Source organism: Ochotona curzoniae, unplaced genomic scaffold, assembly GCF_017591425.1.
Source record: "Ochotona curzoniae isolate NIBS_2020 unplaced genomic scaffold, NIBS_Ocur_1.0 contig_4501, whole genome shotgun sequence".
In the NCBI taxonomy this organism is placed as follows: Eukaryota; Metazoa; Chordata; class Mammalia; order Lagomorpha; family Ochotonidae; genus Ochotona; species Ochotona curzoniae.
In genome coordinates this window covers 9,163,000-9,183,997 of record NW_024466307.1, presented here as the reverse complement: position 1 = coordinate 9,183,997, position 20,998 = coordinate 9,163,000, and the positions used below count along the sequence as shown (strand labels likewise).

Here is a 20,998-nt window from a genome sequence, read left to right as displayed (position 1 = left end):
CATGCATTATGCTTTTATATACATGTAAAGTATGAAATTCAAATAATGATGACTTGGTAATTTGTTACATCCACGCAGTTTTAATAATTCAGTTCAGTTAACATTAGGAACTTTCCTCCCGCTTCCCTCGTCTGTGGTTATTGACACTAGGGGGCACTGCTCATCCTCCGTTCATCTTTCTTCGGGAAATGAGCAAAAAATAGCTGATTCCTTTGCTCTTGCTTTAATTAACAATTGAATTTAGAGAACTCTGAGCTGTTTGACTCTTTGTTATTTTGGTTTTCTTTCTAACGCCTATATAGAGTACTGACAAAAGGGCTGGGGCTGTTGGTTCTCACCAATACATACAGCATCCCGCCTCCACACTGTAACCCCCTCCTCATCCCCGTTCGAAATGTCATTCTTGGCAAAATCAGAAGGGCAAGTTTGCCCAGTGATGAGGTTCTGCTCCCTTGCCAGCTGTGCTTCCAGCCAGCAAGTGTGATGAACAGCTTTGAAAATCAAGTGAGTGAAAGCGTTCAGAAGTTAGTGTGATTCGTGTGGATAAAGGTCAAAAGAGAAGTAACCAAAGAATAACCAAACAACAGTAATTTCTGCCTTGTCCTTTGTATTACTCTCCTTTATTGATCGTATTTGTAACTTACCATTCACTTACTTCAGAGGTAACTTGCGGCCTTTAAAAATCTCGAGAGTGCATTTGGTACCGTATTTCACCTGAACATTTGAAGGTGAGTGGAAGGAGAGGAATGAATGAAGCGCCATTCACAGTGCGTCCTTCATTACAGCTGTGGCCACTAGTCGAAAATGTAGTGACAACCCAATTATCAAAACATTTTCAATTATCACAATTTGAAATCTTTAATGTGTAAAGATTTATTCTATTACCATTTTGGAATCTTAATGTCTATTCTGTCTCATGCTTCATACTAAGGCACTATATGCAGTCTCTAAGGACACTAATTATATTGTTGTGTTATATTTAATATGTACTTTTAAGATACAGTTTTCTCTTTCTTTTACTTCCTGTTCTCATGCCCTACAAATGTGGCATGCAAAATTAGTAGCCTATGGAATATAGGAAACTATTTTACCCTGCTCTCTTAATTAATCAGATCCATGGTACTGGTAAAATTTCATAGTTTCTCTAATTATAGCCATATCTTATACATGTATGAAAATATACAGTTAGAATTACACCACAGTTTTTATTAGTTGTGCATTGATTTGTTAATGGGAGGAACTAGGATAAAGTTTTTCTGCAGATTGTAAAGTTTTGGCAGAGTCTGTTTTACATTCTAACTAAAAATGGACAAGCAAGATTGCCAGACTTAGCGTGGACACCAGTCAAGCCTTTGCGCATAAACACATGGATGATTTTAAACAAAATTTGCAAAATTCTTTTGCTTCACAGAACATAAAGTTGGTTTCCATTAAGAACTTTTCTTCCAAAATGGCTATGTGCATTATTCTAGGTTGATTTTTTCCAGTTCTAATTTTCCAGAGTGTTTCTTGATAGTAATTATTGCATAGCATATACTTTAAGTTTAGTGTTACTGATGACCACTTTCAGGTCATTTCACAGAAAAAAAAAAAATATTTGCAAGGTTAATAAACAGTTCAGAGAGGAGTTCTTTTATTTTCCTTACATGTATTTTCTCATTGTTTCTATATAACATTGTAAGTACATTGGCCAGTTTAGGTCCATCTGTGGTCTTTAGTAATAGATCTGTCACTTAGGGTAGATTCACCTACTTAGACCATATCAATTTATAAACGAAATGCTGGTTAATCAATATTGGGCAGCTTTTGTTATATTCAACATTTTTTTTTCTAATTTGGAATGTTATTTTCCCGGTGCTAACCATCTACAAGCAATCAGGTGCAAGCCCATTTATAATAGGTTTTTCTCCTCCTAGCAGGATGTTGCTTTTGGCTATACAAAGTTAATTTCAGATACTGATGTACTTACATTAATTTTTGAGACATTGGGTGTAGTATAGCAAAGGAGAACATAAACATCACACCACTGTGCTGTAGCTAATCACTTATTACCTCAAGCCAGAGATGCAGCATGGACTTAAAGACTGCACTGTGTCCATGGAGAGGGTGGAAACTGACAGAAAGGGTGTGATGAGGCAGCTTCCCAGGGATCCTGCATGAGAACCCTGACAAGCAGAGCGGGGAAACAATAGCCGCCCTCCCTAAGTAGGTAGGCTTTAGCACTTGCACTCCTCAACATCTTTGGAATTTCTTATGATTAAAAAAAAAAAAAGTATTATCTTGAATGACAAGCCCCATCCTCTTTCCAAACATCTTTGCTTCAGAAGGGGAAAGCTCCTTGCAATGTTATCTTTTCAGAGCCATAAGTGTTCTCTCAAAAACATATGACTGAGATGTTCATCAGCTGGGATGTTTGCTGTAATTCACCAATAAATTTGAATAATTTGACATAATTTCTGACAAAGATGAATGTTTCTACATTCATTTCCATAGCAAGGCAGTGTCTACATGAAGAAACCAGTTTGACTGACTTGACCTGCCAAATGGATGAGAAAAAGAACAAAACAGCAGCCATTCACGCCACAGAATGAAAGCAGTTTGTGTGCACAAACCACCTTGGTGGCTTGTCAGCCCCAGACTTGCACAGAAGTAAATGAGTGTGGAGCCAGCTGTATTGCCTGGAAGTGTGGAGCACGGAGACGTGTCATCAAGGCACGAATGGGGTGTGCGCTCAGAGGTCGCACACGGTGTGCGGGGTGAAGAGTGGCAGTGTCGGTGCTGGGAGGCCATGTCGCACTGGAGACAACCCCTAAAATCACCTCGCCTCATTTCTCATCCGATACCAAATTGAACCACATAATCTCTACTGTCCTTGACGATTTCTCATTCTGCTATGTGATGTTACAGGAGGTGCCATTATTTGTAATACTGAAGCTGGTTGTTTTTTTCTGTGTGTGAATGATAATGTTAACCTAAAAATTTACTCTTACATAAAGACCGTAGGAGATGTAATTGCATTCATTGCTGTGAGAATACAAATTCTCAGGCAGGAGGATGGAACTCACCCCCCTCCTACAAACTGAATAAAAAGTAGCAACAACATCACATTACCTTGTAGAAAACTTAATTACTGGAAAATTCAGTAATGAGTTCATTGTCCTTTTTGTTTGAGTGGGAACGGGACTAGTAGATAGATCATAGCATGCGCTGGTGTCTGTGTGGGAAGAGACAGCATTAGGAAAGCCTTACTTTTCCTGACAACTTAGTGACAGAAAGTAGTATGGTAGATTTCATCATGACACCCACAATAAGGAGTGGCAGGTTGGGTTCTTAGGAAAGTGGGGAAGAAATCAAAAACTATGGGAAACCAGCATTTGTTCCTGATTCCTGTGCATGGTCTTCTTTTGTGCTCTGTGGTAGTAGCCCTCCCCCTCTGGCATACCTCTTGCTAGGATGAACCTTCCCCTGAAGGAGTCACTTTCATTCTTTTGTAATCTGGATTTCTTCTTTGGACTTATTCCTTTTTTATTTCTCCTTCAAATGCCATTCGTTCCCCTTCCTTGATATTGAACAAGAACCACTCTTTCATCTGCACTGTGTAAAGGGCGATATGGAAGGACCTAACACCTCACCTCCTTACACCTTCATTCAATTTTTTTTCCAAAAATGCCCATTTTGTTCTCCCATTTCAGCACCAGACCCATTTTACTTATAATCTCATTAAATAAAATCTATGTGTAATTCTGTTTAGTGTATTGCCTTTTATATTATTAACACTCGGCAAAACAGTGTAACAGTTTCAGCCTGCAGTCCTGTCAATCTGTCACCTTTCATGCTCCACTTTAAAATTCTGAAAATGTAAATGAGGTAATTAACCTGATAGGAAACAGTGGCATATAATTGACTTTGTAAATTAGTGAACTACTGACTTTTTTTTTATACTTTATAAGATTTCATATTGGCTAAATTGGCTACTTAACAAAAGGTGTAATGTAACAAAAATTCTGCCTCCTACTGTAATAAACTTGATGCTTATTAAGCATCCTTTACTTTACTGCCCAAATGCTGTATTTGCTTTAGCTTTTCACCGTTTAAATTATTTCATGCTCACAAAACTGAGGCAATAGTTAGTGATAGCGCAATAGATTGTAAATCATGGACTCTACTGGTACACTGTGCCCCCAAAGAAGAGCTGAGGAATGAATACATGAAAGAAAATGGAATTTAAAAAAAAAAATAGCCTTGAGAATAATTCTCCTTCACTCACACATAAACCTTCCCTCAGTGTAAATTTTTCCGCGTGCTCATGCCTCAGAGCTGTCATCAGATGTCTAAATGATAGGTTTCAGGATTCCTCTCTTCCTGTTAGTGAACTGAAGTGCTACTCCAGTGTTTTCCATTAAGATAGATACTGCTGGAGGACACTTAGTGACTATTGTTTATGGTTCCTTAGTAGATGAACTCCGAGGTGCTCTTCTCCTGCATGTAGCATCTGTGCGTTCTCTGTGCAATGAAGATGCCGCCCTGTCCATAGAGGTGAAGAGCTACTTTCCAGCCAATTCTGTCTGTTCTCCACCCAGTGCTCCTGTGATCTTGTGCAGTGAATAGAGTCGCCAAAAGTCTTCTCCCAAATACACATATTTCAAAACATTTATTTCTGTCACTGGAGAAATGTGGGATGTCCCCCACATGTAATCATAATCGTATTTTTAAAGAACTCTTCTACATTTGTTGGTCAGTATAGCATGCATTTAAACAGCACCTACAAGCACTTAGTTGAATTGAAATCCCTTCCTGTAACATTCATTTACATGCTTAGGCAGTAACAGAAGTTCCAGGTATTTAGCATAAGTTCCTAGGTAGAAGAGCCATCTGGAGATCCTTGTTCAAATATTTTCAAACAGTGTAGGAAGCCTGTGACGTATTCTTATTAAAATGATGCCATTTTCCCTCTTGAAAGAGATTGTCAACCTGTCCCAATGTCTTAACTATGATTGTAACCCACCACTGGGTAGCACATCCTGTTTTATGAACACCCAGGTAACTTTGATCCAGCCCATGCCCATATTTACCAGTCACATCAGTGCCACGCCAGTTCAGCAGCCTAAACCTGAACCTGCATTAAAGACATGGGATCGAATAAAGGTTGCCTTGTATTTCTGAAGGCGAACACAGAGAAACACTGGCGGGTACAGAGCACAAAAATCTGGAAAATAATTACAGTCTCATATCTGTCATTCTTGATTGACATAGCACATTTTTATATTTTCTTCATGCCATAGGAAATGAAGGTTGAGATCTGAAAAACTGTCCACATGCTTCTCTAGTGAAACTTGTCCATGCTCACTCTTTGTCTCCCTAACCAACAGCAGCAGGCCTGGGGTTTATTGTGGCCGCCACTGAGTCGTGAGGAAGGCAAACTTTATTTGATGTCCAGCTTATTTTGTACATAGAGAATCTTCAATTTAAAAGCAGATATATCTTCTCTTTTAATATGTACATTTCACTTCAAATTTAGATTAATCCTATCATTATCCAGTGTATTACGTGACTTTTGGACTTTGTGATTTGGATTTCCTTTTGTTTTCCAGAAGTCAATACTTCCCGTTCTTTTAGCTTTGCATTTGGCTCTTCATGATCTTTTGTTGACAAATAATATAAAATTTAGCAGTAGAGTATCAGATTGTAAGAAATCTAAAACCCAGGAGAAATATGCTTGTTCAGTTAGATTTTACTGAGATAAATCATAATGTGGTCTTGCATACCGGAATAAGAGCTTAGAGTGCAAGGCGGAATGGAAAGATTACTTAGATATGAACAAACACAGTAGTTGGATGCGATAATTTCAGTCATGGCCTGTGTGTGAAGATTTTTTTAGGGAAATGTGTTAAATAGCATATTCTCCCACACCCTGATATGTCTATGCAGCAGGAAGCCTTCTTCTCTTTACCTCTGTTTTTCCCCAGACTAAAAGTAAATTGGTGTGCTTTCTTGTTATTTTTTTAATTTTTTGTATGATGTTTACATAGTTAATCAGGGTGGGAAGGATCCAGGGTTAGGGAAAAGTGGGTGTGATCATTGTTTCCAACTTTATATTTCTTCTCCCCATTTCTGGAGGTTTGGGGGCAACAAGGGGCAAAGCCATAACCAGCCTCCCAACCATCCCAGTACATGAGGATGGGGAAAGGCCACCCAGTATAAAGCCAGGGCCACAATGTGGTACACGCTCTGAGGGTTCTGCCCAGGTAGATGCAATAGCTCTGAAATGCTGTCTATCCCACCAATCTATGGATAAGGAAACCCTTCCAATGCCTATTGCTTGACAGAGTCCACCTTAGAGTTTCCATTTGCACAGATATTTGCTGTCATCATTTGGCTGGGGTAGTTGCCCATTTGTTCTTTTCTCCATATTCTGCTATGGTACCAGATCTTGTCTGCAGGCCCCAGTGGGCTACCATATTCTCTTTGTGCACCATGGCCTGCCATCCAGCACTCCATCCTTTACAACTGAGGAGAACCACTTCTCACAGATGGGCTCATGGACCTGGGCCAGGTGATCCGGGCCCCATTGCACTCCCAACCCTGGGGCTCACAGGCCTGGTACACACCATGCAGGTGGGCCCAAGAATCTGAGCCAGGCAACCCAAACCTTGCCAGACCTCCCACACCGCCCCCCTACCCCCCGGGGCTCTCGGATCCAGTACCCACCACACAGGTGGGGCCAGGTGACCCAGGCCCCACCAGATTCCCCCACCCCCAAGGCTCTCGGACCCAACACCCACCTTGCAGGCAGGCCCAAGGACCTGGGCCAGGAGACCCAGAGCCTGCCAGAATGGTGTGCTTTCAAACGTAAATATATTGCCCCTCTTCCATCCAAGAGCAAATGCCTATACTTCCTGAACATAATGAAATATTTTGCTGCTAGTTTCTAAATCTTCCTATAATAGACAATTCTTGAATGCTTACTTACCTAAAGATATACTATCTAAAATATAGAATATACATATATATACATATGTATGAGGTATGCCTAAAAATTTCAAGATTATATCAATTAATAAAGTCTTGTAAGTGATTTTTTAACTATGTATCATCAACCTACTTGCTCCTTATTTGTGTTGAAAATATTTCTTGGTGTATAGTTTATATATCAAACTTTAATTTTCTCATTTTCCCACCTACAACTATTTATGACAACATTTAAACATCCTTTTTACTAAATCTGCTTTAGTTTTGCGGTTTCGATGTTTAGCCCTCACTTACACTTTTGTGTCAGTTTCATTTATCATTGTAATTTCTAAATCTCTGTTTTATAATAGCTCACCTTCTGCAGTCAGTCATATAATATTACCTAATAATTTTTTAAATCAGTGAGGCCATCCTGATGGTCACATACCGTTTTGTTAGCAGCTGGCCGCCACCTTCTGTGTTTTCTTCCAATTAACACCTCTTAGGTAATAATAGATAGTAGCTGTTTTGGTGATTTGTAGTGTACGTTTTTCAAACTTTTCTGTTTTTGTCCCCATACCATGTTCTTTTGTAAAGCACGGGTCTTCTTTCCCAGCTTTGAGAATGTCAGTCACTTATATGTTTGCTTTTCTTTTCCTTTCCTTTAAACCCACCTGACACATGCTTTTTGTTGTTGTGAGAGCTTGCACGTGTCGGCGTGGTCCAGGCAGGAAAGGAAACGGAAGTGATTACTGCTCCCTTCTGGCCGCCTGCAATAATCAATCATGGCTTGCCATTCCCTAAAAGGCGGCTGGAGACTTATCTTCATCAATGCATGTGACCCAAAAAGATTCAGTTTACATGCCCTAGCCCTTGGTGTTCTTGCCTGTGGAGACTTTTCCTTCCTGGAATTAGACAAAGGTTGCAAGAATTGAAGCTGGAGCTTCAAAGCCCAGGAAGCAAGAATGTTGTCTTATCCCGCGGCTGCACTGGAGACCAGCTGGTCATGTTTTCCTAACCAGGGTGTGAGAAAGCATGCCATCTGTGAGGGGCTCAGGCCCTCTCGAGGCTTGAGTTTAAATCTCAAACTTGGGATCCTTTTGAAATATTTCTTGTATGTTTTCCTTCATGATTGTTTTTATAGTGACCTAGACTATAGATTCGTGGTATATGATTAAACTTCTAAGCATTGAGTAGAAACACTTTTATTAAGCTTTCCCTTTTGCTAAAGTAGCATTTAAGATCCGTGTTACATATATAGTGACCAAATTATTTGCCATCTGAACACTAACATTTTTTAACGGTGGAAGGGAGTGGTATTCGTAATTGTATCAGCTTAGTAGGTTTACTCCTGTTTACTCCCATTAAAAGCATTCAAGCAAGTTCAAATCACTTTATAAACTTAAGAAAGTGGCAGCAGAGAAGGGTGTAGTAGTGGGATGTACTTGAGGATTGCTGTCCCATTTGTGTGAATTTTGATTTCGTTGAGGAGCACATAGATTCATGACAAAATGAAGTACATTTTAGAAATCAGAGATAATTGTCTGAATGATAGTAAACAGGAGCTAACATTATTGGTTCCTTACATTCCTTGGCTCAGTTGTACTTCAGCAACCCTGGGTGGTAACTACTACTATTCACACTTTTGTGTCTTTGCCATGATTAAAAAAATTAATTTGTCTATCCCAAAGTTTATACACGCTTTGGCACTATATTGTCTTCCTTGAGAGAGACACCCTTTAGGTCTTCGTGTGTCTATTTAAAATATAGATACATTTCCTCTATGTAGAAGACCAGTTGGTTATATGGCTCTCTCCTCAGATTGACTCTTGCCAAGCCATGGCTTCATGCTTTGCTGCCAACTCGAGTCGCTCTGAAAGGTTTCCCCAGTGGGACAGAAGTGGAACTGCCACAGTATTGCTTCAGCAATTGTTTCCATTTCCAAGTACACAGTGCCCTGATGCATGGTATTTTCATTATAGGATTTTAAGTAGACACACCAGTCAGCTTCCTCTACTGCTTAGCCATACAGTTAAAGAAGTACCGAGCCACAAGTCAAAGGAAAAACACTGCTGGTTACATTTTTCCTTTATAAACCTTTGCATTTTTTAAAATAAATCATTAAATGCATTTGTAAACTCAACTTCTATTGATTCCTCCTAAACAAGTGAGATTGAGTGCACTAAGGTTTTTATAAGTTATAGTCTTCATTTTGTATTCCTGTGGAATTGCCTGTTATAATTGTGACCCATGTGCTAGGTCTTTCAGAAATGGCAAATCTTTTTCTGCCAAGGACCATTTGGAAAAGATTGTCAACTTAAAATTTAGCCACCTATAGTTTTATTGGATTTCAGGTCCCACCTACAGTTGTCTGAGTAGCACGGCCCACAGGCTGGACGTTGTCTGCCACTCCAACTTTTATATGCTTAATCCATTTACTGTGTAATAAAACCGAGGCACAGAAGAATTTTTTTAATGGGCTGAAGGTAGTGTTTTCAGAAGAAGCAAAGCAGAGTGTGAACTCAGAGTCTTACTCTGAAGTCTTACTCCGAAGTTCTCATCTGAACATCCTACTGGGCAGTGTACTCTTCACATTTCATTTACTGAAGAGATTGTTAAAATTGCTAGAGGTGCTGGCACTGCCTTAGGTACCAGAACTAAGCTTTTAATGTTACAGCAACAATGATCGTTGTTCTGCAAGTAGCAACCTGTGGGGACAAATTTGTTCAAAAGATCTTCAGATCTTTGAACAGAAAGAGTAATAAGAGGTAATGTGGACATTAACAGCAAGGATTCTGCCAAACCGAGTGTCCTCTGATGGGTCGTCTTGTTGGAGAGTACACTTGTGAGCCGGTGCCCTTACAGCGCAGGGTGGAGCGCCACACCCTGCATAGCATGCAGAAAGGTAGGGTGATGATAGACGCTTGTGGCAAAATATCATAGTTTGTCAGATGACATAAAGACTGTGTTCAAGCAGTAGCACTGTGTACAATTATGATGAAAGTGTGAAAAGTACCAGCTTTCTGTACTTTTAAAAACATTTTAAACAACCTAATGTGAAATCTTAATTCAAGGAGCTCTAGAGGAAGCTAATCTATTTATATATACACGTACACCCTTTTTTTAAAAAGGCGTCTCAAACCTCAGCCGTGCCATTAACCAGAGTGATGATTCATTCATGCTCACACTGTAGTAATGATCCTCGGAATTACAAATGTACAGTTGTGTCAGATCCCAATCTGGAAGAAACATGCATTATTTGATTTGCTTTCAGAGTATTCTTTCTCGTTCAAGTTATTCACGTGGTATAACCCTCACAGCACATGTGTATAACACATGTCAAAATTTAGAGAAAAGAAGATAAGGATTTGACTGATGGAAAGCATTAAAATATTCCCCATCAAAAACATGTTTAAGACATGTAATATTCATGCATACGAATGAATTTTAGTAATTCAGGGAGATAAAATAAGCCTTTGTTTGTTTGTTTGTTTAATGAGTCCGTTCCATAGGCTCTAGAATTCCCCTCCTCCCTCTCCAGATACCTTCTCCCGCCACTGACTCCCCTCTATAAAATCAACCTTCATTAATTCCACTTTCCATGAACTTTCTGTTGTCCCCTCGTACGTACAAACATATGTCTGTGTGGTCCTGCATTCATATGCATACCTCTGTGCTGACCCACACTTCTTCAGGGGAGCCGCTTGAACTTCAAAACACAAAGACAGGAATTATCCTGTCTTGGTTACAAATCACAAATGCAGCAACTTGTAATTATCTTTTTTAAAATCTTTAAGGTTAGGGTGAAGCCATTCTAGTTCAGACTTCCCCTCTCTGTAGGCTGGGATAGTGAATTGGGATGAACCCCAAATTTCCAAACCCTGGACTAGAGATACACCCCTGTGGCGTTTCTCAGCCTTCAAGGTGCTGTTGGTGGTAAGAGTCTTTCTGTTTTTCTCTGTAAAAAGATCATGATGGAGTTCAAAGCATTTGTGTTTGGCTAGGATTTGAGGAAGAGAATATGCCAGTGTGTTGTAAGAGAGCCTTGGAGAGGATGAGTGAGGGAAGCCAGTGGACAGGAAATACCTGCCTGGTTTTTGGAGGGATTGAGAGCAGCACACACTGGAGCCCTGCACGTGGAAGGGAGCAAAGCTCCCTGCTGCTGTTCGTGGCTTCTCCCTGACCCCCCCTCTGCCACTTTGGTTCTTCCTCTTGTCTGACTTGGGTAAGCTTTCACACTTGGGAAAGCTTATCTAGTTTGTCACAGTTACCTCATTTTAAAAATCATACTCTCAAAGGAAAAGTTAAATAAAGAAGGCCTTCCCCCGCACCATCACCATTAACAGAAATGTTAATACACCTGCAAACTCGCGGTGGCGTGTGGTTGACTGATTGAAAAGGCAGAGAGATTTCTTCCACTAGTTCACTCCCCCAAATATCTGTAACAACCAAAACTGAGTCAGGCCAAAGCCAGGAGCCCAGAACTTAATTCAAAACTTTCTTCTAGTTGGTATTGACCCAGCTGCTCAAACCATCCCCTGTGCCTCAAGATGTGCATTATCAGAAAGCTGGATGAGGAATGGGGTCGGAGCTCAACTCCGACCCAGGCAGTCAGTAAGGAGTGAGGATGGGACATACCAGTGTCTTACTACATTGCAGTGTGCCCCACCCCCTGATGATGCTTTTATTCTTATTAAAGTTCTTGATATTTTATTGAGCTAAACCTTTGTCACAGTAGAAATATCCAAAACAATGAAGGAAAGAGTAAGTTGGTTCATTATAATGATGCCAAGATCAATACCATGAATAAGTAAATTAATAAGATTAAAAAGAAGTAGCACAACATCTACTGATAGGATCAAATATTTTGCATTAGTTCTGAAATCATTGATACATTTATAGAAATGTGAAACTTTCTGTGTTATCCTAGATATTATCTATTTTAGGACTGTAGTAATTTTAAAGTGTTGTTGATTGTCAGTTTTTGCTCAGAGCTGATTTCTATCTTGGTATGATCTTTAGAATTTCAGCATTTCTGCCTGCTCTGATTTAGGTCATTTTTAAACCATTTTAAACTGCCCACATCTATAAAACACAGTATATGAGAAACATTACCTACTACCTCCCCAGGAGCCCATTAGCAGGAATCTGGAATCTGGAATGAAACCAGAACTTGAATCCAGACACTCAAATATAGGATGTGGCTGTTCACCAGCAGTGGCTAAAACATAAATTCACAAAATGCTTTCTCCCCACTCCAAATTTTTGAATGAACTATTAAGTAGTAATTGGCCCTTTGTACCCTTTTAATTAATATCAAGTTAACATCATTCCCAATCTTTCAAAAAGAAAAGCTACTGCTAAACTGTTTATAATATGTTCTGTATGGTGTCAAGAGTTTGATAAAACTCAAAAGTTGTGATAAAGCTCTGTGATTTAATAGGCCATGCAAGGCAAAGTTACTACATTGCTGGCCGTGAGAAGGGAGCCAAAATGACTCCAAAGAAGGAAGAGGTTGTAACCATGGAACAAAGAAAATTGGAAAGAAATGCAATCAAAAGAACAATCAGCAGTCTGCTGAGGAGCAGTTCCAGCAAGGCGAACTGCTTGGAGCCTCGCGTCAAGACAACCTAGCATGGCCAAGCAGAGGCTGCGTTCATTAAGACAGTGGCTCAGTTGTCTGAAAGAAATGACTCCTCCTCTCCCATCGCGATCCATGTGATAGCGGTGTTTTCTTTAAAAAAAAAAAAAAAGAAAGAAAAGCAAACAGACACTTTTAGATCATAGAGTCTTTTAAAGATTTATTTGTTTGTTTGTTTGTTTTGGAAAGTCGGATATACAGAGAGGAGGAGAGACAGAGAGGAAGAACCTCCATCTGCTGACTCATTCCCCAAGCAGCCACAATGGCCAGAGCTAATTTTTAAAAAATCTTTATAGCCACTTAATTTTTAAGATGTGACATCTTATAAAAGATGTTGAAATGTAATAGTTTGCCACATAAGGAAATGTATTAGGAAGCAAAGTGTTACTGAGAGACTTTGAAACAGAAGATCTTTGTGGGTATTTAAAACACCAAAACATTGTAAGGTTCCAGGACAAAGCTAGCTCATTGAATTGGAGAAGTCAAAGCAAGATATCACCCTTATAGCGTTGTGCCATCTACTGAAGGATAGTGGATGTTAGTGTAAGTAGCTGCCCATGAACTCCTTGCACTGACTTCCCTGAAACACTGTGGCAGGAAGAGGCAGAAGAACCTTGTAAAGGAACCCCAAGGGATTCCTCCTTGTGATCCCTGGACGCCTTGAATTGTCACACCACATGAAAATAATAGAGTTTCCAAGTTCTAAGACTTAAGTGTTATTATCTTTTTTAAAAAGAAAATACCAGCTCTTTTCATATCTCTCGAAAAGAATAAGGTTTGTGTTCAGTGTGGAGAAGTGTAGCCTTAAGTCAGGTGAGAAAAAAATATATCTATACATGTATAATCTTTCATTTTAATATGTCATTACTTTCTGTGACTAAGTAATTCGCACCCAGTAGAAAAAAATATATGTAAGCAATGTTTTATTTACCCTTTTTAAAACAGATGATTCAACGAGAAGCAGATGTAAAAAGCAAAGTAACTGCCGTGGCATTGACAGACTCTGTTCACAATGTGTGGCATCAAGAAGCTGGCAAAACTGTTCGAGAATGGATGAGAGAGGTGAGACTTGACTTTTTCAGTGCTTCAATGAATTGGCATGAATCTTTCTTGTGAGCTTCCACCAATTTGGATCACCTCTCACCGCCACATCTCTTTCTAAAGCTGAAAGACTGGAAGGAAATGAAAAAAAAAGCAACTAGATGTGGCTGAAATCATCACAGCACACCCTTCAGCAGAACACACGCGTTTTAAAAGCACACCCAACCCCCTCGGATGTCTGATATAGAAGGTCTGCACGCAGTATTTATTTAGGAACTTTGCCTAAAAGTCTTGGTGTTAGGGAATCCTTATAACTAAGGTTTAGTCTTCCCATCAGCGGTTGGTGCTTCTTCATCAAAAGAAAAAGAGGTTAATATGCACTCAGTCTTGTCTTTTTCTTCTTGAAACCTGTCAGTGTTCACCACTCTCCAGTGGATTGGCTTGCTTCTGCCAGTAGGGGGAGATGAAGCTGAGAAGTTGACATATCATTGAGCCAGACCTTTGAGCTGGGAGATACCAGGAGCTGGCCAAGGTCCAGCCTCAGGCTAAGAAAACTTCTGTTCACACCTGCTAAGGACTAGTAAACCAGAAAGCTAACAAAAACTCATTGGACGTGCTCCCAGTATTGTTTTTAATTCTCAGGTCATCATTTCCTTTGTTCCTGTTATCGATGCCTTCTGAAATCTTTTCTGACATTAGGAACAACTGACATCACCCACCCCATGCTATAGTGATTGCTTAGTCAGACCATTTATTTCCATTTATGTGAATAAGCTGATTGACCTGGTTTTCTCTCAGTTTTTGTTAAAAGAAAACCCAAGTGCCCTGTCAGTCCTCTAACCATAGGACTGTGTGATGGGTAAGTGCTCATGATACAAAGTGAAGACCAGAGCGTTAATGTTTCAAGAGAACTTTGAGTTGAAAGAAGGATCCAGCTTTCTATTCCCTTGGTTGTGTTCGGATGTTATCAATCTGATGCCATTGTTGTTGTTCTCCCTTAGAGAAAGTATTTTCATCATGCAAAAAGTTTAGACTATTTTTATTCTACTACTCCTCAAGTCATAAATGTGGAAAGGCTCATTTTTACATCTGTTGTGACATACATGTTGCTTTTTGTACTTCTTCCATGGTGTGGCTGCACTCTTAGCTGCTTTTCCAAAGAATCTCAACTTTTTCATAAGAAACATTTGAATATGTCTGCCTGTATTTTAATCTATAATATACATCTGGAAAACATGAATTGGAAGCAACATATCTAAAGAAATAACACAGTTCTGGGCACTGTAAACAAATTCAGTGGTTTACTCGTGTTTTTAGTGCTGCCTTCTCTATGACACAAAAATAAATAAGATCCCTTTATAAATAATTTGCTTATTCAGACTATCATCCAAAAGGCAATGATATGCTGGCAGTAATTTGGAAGAAATCAAACCAAGTTTTGATGACTCTGGCTTAGTCACTAATTACGTAAATCAGTAATTAAGGATGCCACAGTTACTTTGCTAAAACTTACAGTCTTGGACACACCTTGGAGGTCTGTTTCGTAATTCTATATTAGAGATAATAATTCCTGTTGCATCTTATTCATGAACTGCCATGAGAACTAAGGATGTGAAGATCAGTAAGACAGCTCCTTGAAGAGTGAATTGTATTATGTAAGAAACAAGATGTACTGTAGAAAAAATGAAATATGTTGCTATAAACATTATTATTTTGACGCAGTTTTGAACTCTTGCTGCTCAGAATTGCTCTCCAAAAAGAGAAGGTATAGTGGCCTGTAACAGAGGCTGTTTGACCCAATCACGTTTGTGACCTGCAGTAGGGCAGTTTTAGTTTGGTGTCACACAAGAAAAGCCCAGTGTTGCTCCGCACTTGAGATGAAACTCCGTTCCTCTCTGTACTCCATCAGCCCTAATCCATTCTGCAGGAGTCTTGAAATGATGTAAGCAAGCAAGACTGGATTACAGGAAATAGAATGGGTGTTTGACGTGAGCATGGATGTATGGAGGAGAGTGTGGAGGGATGATTTTGTGTCCCTCTGCCTTCCACTTCTCTGCCACGTCCTCTGGGTTCATTTGGAATTAATCAAAAAACTGGGACAATTTGCAAATATCTGTCCCAAGAAAAACACCACAGGAATGTTATCTGGCTGCACAGGAGGCCTAAAGTGCTTTCATTCTCTTTGTGATTGGCTGTGTCATTCCATCAAGAACTACTTTCAAGTTTCAGATGTAAGACAGTGATACAGATTCTCCAGTAGCCCCATTAATGAACAGTGGTAACATTTATTTGCTCTGCATGCACGTTTGAACTACGTGATAAAGTTCTTGATAAAATGTTTGTTTAAAAAACTGGGTTTTTTTCACCTTCCAGGTTAGCCTATAAACAAAGATCAAGGAATATGCTTATTTTTCTTGTTTTGTGTAACTTATAATGGCAGTTTCTTTTTATTTATTATATTATAGTGCTTATTACAATATGTCACGACTTTTGTTAATACTCAACAATCCTGTAAGACATGCTTTTACATATGTGAAGTGTAAGTGAGCAGTATTAAGACTGACATATCACCTGGGGAATAGCCTACTTCCATCAGATGTGGAGGTTATTGGGAGGATGAATAATAATTAAAATATATACCTAATCGCTGCCTGTCTGTTGGCAGTGCTAATTGCTGTCAGTGAAAAGACTGAATTGTTTAAGAAAAAGATAGAGAAAGGGAAAGTCATTCTTCATTGAAGCTATCTCCCTGTATCATTGGGAGCCTATTTTTAGTACCTATAGAAGTCATGATTTTTGAATTTATTAGGGGCTGTGATGAATGATAAAACAAATCATCCATTTACATATCTTGACACTGCTTTGGAGAATACTTATTTCTTACAAGCAAGTGTCACATTGTATATAAAAGCTGGCTAATTGTGTGCTAATCTGCGTTATCTAGAACTCTCTGATGTGTATTCTATCAATGGTAATATTAATTTTACTTATTTCAAATGTATGAAATATCTTCTAAAACCCAGTCTCCTTTATAATAATATCTGCTCTGTTACATTGTGTGATTTTGCATTCAGCTGCTAATTAAGATTAGGAGCGCATATTACAGCATGTGTATCCGCTTCAAACCAATGGGCTATGTTACATGTGGAAAATACTAATATTTTAGCCATTTTAAATGTAAAGAAGAATGAAAGCATTTAAGAACACTACTTGATGTTGTGTTTGTTTTCATGTTTTTTTCCCCTGTGCAGTTCAATAGTTTCATTGATCCACTGTTTCTTACAGAAATCTGCCATGCTTTGTGAACTTCACTTTCTAATCCCATACAGCAACCCTTCCTTTATGTTGTTCCTGCTCTCCCTGGTCCCAGAACAGTGGGGTTGCCTTGACAAATCTATTCAAAAGCCATTCCTCGGCCTGTATTGGTGGGGACTGGGGCCTTTGAAATTCTCTCCTCACTGCAACACACTGACATCTTCTTCCAGACAGAATGAATTAAGGAAATACAATAAGACACTTGATCTACCAGTCAAGGATCTTTCCACAGTGAGGACGGATTCCATGGTGCACAACCAGGGCAGCAAGCATCTAAAAATATACAATACATGCTTGTTTACCAGAATAGCGATCACCGATTTTTTTCAACATGATTGATGGGATGATTTCTTTGAAAATAAAATCTGCCTGGAAATTCATTGTGTATGTGTGTCTTTGTGTGTTTGTATGTGCTAAGACATTTTTTTTTTAGATCATATGATGTTAACTACATTCTTAAAACCGCTCTTCAGCTGCAGCCTTAAAATATATTAAAGGGACATCGATTTCTTTGACTTCATTGGTCTGAATTGTAAATCATCAAATTTAAGAGGTTGATCTGTAATATTGGAGCGTCGTGTCCTCAGATTCACAGCTGCCATTCACCAGATTGTTTTTTCTTTAGAACTGCTTTCATACAGCGTGCTTTGGAACAGGTCAAAGTAAAAAACTAGAAGATTTTGAGGAGTGAACATATTTATTTCTCCTGCTTCTACACGGAATATGGTTCTGTAATACAGAGTGTAGTTAAGAAATTCACAGTGTTTTCACATCTTTAAGTAAATAATTTGTTTCACTCTAAAATTTAAAAATAGACAGTTTTTCCAGTTTTCCTTAACTATAACAATTTTGTAATGTCTTAATCATCTAACTTTCTTTTGAAAGCATATCACAGAAGATTATGTGCGTTTTTAATATCAACACAGATGTATACTGAATAGTGAAAGAGAAAGGGGCTTTTCCCCCCATGGTCATGTTAGTTGTGCATAATTACTAATTGTAATTTTAAAATATAGATGTACAGAAAATAAATTGAATGCACTTATGGTGGTTGGTTATAGAGTAAATCAAACTATCCAACCTAAATACTTGGAATTAATCTTGGTTAGGTTCCTAAAATGTTTTCTCTACTGCATTACAGAACTGTTGTAACTGGGTCTCTAGTTCTGAACCATTGGATACATCAGTGGAATCCATGCTGCCTGACTGTCCCAGAGTATCGGCAGGTATGTGTGTGATGGAAAATATATACTCTGGTATTTTGTTTTGGGTTCTTTCTTTCTTTCTTTCTTTCTTTCTTTCTTTCTTTCTTTCTTTCTTTCTTTCTTTCGCAGGGGAAGTGGCATTATGTTGTTGATGATATTTTTAAAATAACTCTATGCTACTGTGAATAGAATTTAAATTTTTTATAAAGTCTATTGCTCTGCCTTCAGTTGTTGAATGCATCGTTGGTAGTATGTGCTGTGCACTACCAAATATTTGTTTAGTAGTTTAAAATGCTCAACAATAAACTCATTGAGTTAAACAGGTGACAGTTCAAGAGTAACACATGAAATTGCTATTGGAGCTTATGGAGAGGCACTATACATGCATAAGGTCCTAAAAGGTGAGGCTTGAGTGACCAAATATTATCTTTCACTGGAAATTGAGACTGCTGTATAACCTAGAGTCTTCTAAAAAAGTTTTCGGCTTGTACAGATTTTAGCCAGAATGTGTATGTTAATATTTAGATTGTGGAAAGACAGGTAAGGTGGCATCATTATCATTATCAGCAAAAGAAACAGAGCAAGGCATGCTCCCAGCCCGATATCATGTGTGCCAAGGGGTGCCATGGCCCTGCTTGGCATGATCTAAAGTCAGTCCCCAGCCTGTGCAAGTGCCAGCAGGTGCTGCAACAGGTACTCCTCCCAGCCCTGGTTCCAAGTGTCAGTGAGTTCCAGCATCTAACCTGGCTTCCTCTGTCACAGCCCCCAGTTCTCACGTATATTAGTAAGTGTTATAGTCCCAAAAGAGGTGAGCCCACAAATCCCTACAAAATTTGCCTACGGATCTGGTTTTCTCACATTCCAGCGTGTCTTACATACCTGCCTGATATGGTCCTTCCCCATCTCTAAACACTCATAGGCTGGTACTGTGGCCTAGCCTAGTCAGGCATGCCAGCAGTCCTAGTTTTTATATGCACCAGTGGGTGGCTGCTTAGCCCAGCACAGGACTCCCATGTGAGTGAGTGCATTGACCTGGCCCAGACATGCCTTCCAGTTCCCTGCACCCCCCCAAACCACCCAGTCTCACCTGCCTGTGAGTGCAATGGTCCATGGAGGCCCCAGAGATCATTCCTCGCCTGTCAAACATGCCCTCAGTGTCCCGCACTCCAGCATGGTTTCAGACACCCTTCCCCAAGCAAACTGCTTCCTTCCCACTGCCAAGTGGCATGCAGCATGCCTCGGGGGGAGGATGGCACATCCTGGCCTGATACCCCCCACCTTCCCACATATGCTTAAAAAGGAAAAAAAAAAATAAGCTAGGCAAAAATAAACTGGCAAACTGGAGTAATTAATGCAGTTTGGGCATTAACCAAGCACAGAATACTCACCAGCTATTGGCTGCTTTTCTACAAGCTGTGTAACACTTGCCTAGGCACAGGGCAATCTAGGCATTTGGTTGATTCTTTTAGCAATTGTGAATAGTGTTGCAAAGAGCATGAGATTGAAGCAGACTATTTTTGTATGCTGATTTTATTGCCTTGGCTATCTTCCCAGGAGTAGGACAACTGAATCGTATGGGTAGATCCGTTTTAAATTTTTGAAGAACCTCTATGCACGCTGCTTCATAAGGGCTATACTAGCTTAAATCTCTGACAACAGTAAGGGTATCTTTTCTCCGCACTTTTTTTTTAGAAGCCAGTATTTATTTATTTGTTTGTTTATTGGTGGTTGTTGTTATTGTTCATAGCCGCCCTAACTAGAGTGAGTTGGTATCTCATTTTGCTTTTGATTAACATTTTCCTAATGACAGTGAGGTTGAGCATTTTTCTTGTGTTTATTGTTCTCTTTTTTTCTTTTAAGAAATGTCTGTTCAGACCTTTTGCCTGCTAAATACTTGAACTCCATAAATGTGGGGCTGATGCTATGGTTTAGCCAGTTAAGCCAACACCTGTAATGCCAATACAGTTTGTGTCCCAGCTGTTCCATCTATGATCCAGCTTGATACTAATTGCCTGGGAAAAGAAACAGAATGTCTCAAGTGCCTGGGCTCTGCCACTCCTGTGGGGGATCAAGATGAAACTCCTGACTCTTGGTTTCAGCCTAGTCCAGCCCTGGTCATCACAAACATTTGGGAAGTGAGACAATGGACAAAAGCTTGATCGTTTCTCTTTCTCTCTCTCTCTCTCTCTCTCTCTCTCTCTCTCTCTCTCTCTCTTTCCTCTGTCACTCTTTCAAATAAATAAATATTAAATAGACTCCAAAATGTATCCCCCATGCCAAAAAAAAAAATCCCTTTTGTATCAACCCAACAAGAAACATGTAAGAAAAGGAATTCTGGGAAGTACAGTTCAGTTTAGCCAAATGACACATTAAAAAGCTGCCATAGTTCACGCCTTGCCAAGTTGGCACTCATTTAGCTCTCCTTAGAACAGATTTAATCTCCCAATAAAGTCATCCATTTCCTAACATGATACAGCTGTCCCACATCCAACTGAACACATACTTACCCTTTTGCCAGAACAGAGTGCAAAGTCCCTATTGTTCTTGCCTGATATTCATTTCTCTCACCTTTGGTATATTATAATTTTTAAATATTTCATTGGAAAGTCAGATATATACAGAGAGGAGGAGAGACAGAGAGGAAGCTCTTTCATCTGTTGATCCACTCTCCAAGTGGCTACAACAGTTGTTGCTGCGCCGGACCGAAGCCAAGAACCCTGAGCCTCTTCCTGGTCTCCTACACAGATACAGGGTCCCAAGGCTTTGGGCCGTTCTCCACTGCTTTCCCAAGCCACAAGCAGGGAGCTGCATGGGAAGCAGGGCCACTGGGATTAGAACTGGTGCCGTA

The 20,998-nt window shown here is 39.5% G+C and overlaps 1 protein-coding gene across 5 annotated transcripts in view; it reads left to right on the top strand.

The window, feature by feature from the left end:
• Positions 1-20,998, top strand: part of FAM172A (family with sequence similarity 172 member A) — a 270,353-nt gene that overhangs the window by 157,642 nt on the left and 91,713 nt on the right. For all 5 annotated transcript variants that reach the window (XM_040986040.1, XM_040986044.1, XM_040986041.1 and 2 more), the window contains 2 exons: positions 13,535-13,651; positions 18,087-18,171. In XM_040986040.1, coding sequence (XP_040841974.1) covers positions 13,535-13,651; positions 18,087-18,171 — 202 coding nt within the window. The remainder of the gene's footprint in view (positions 1-13,534; positions 13,652-18,086; positions 18,172-20,998) is intronic.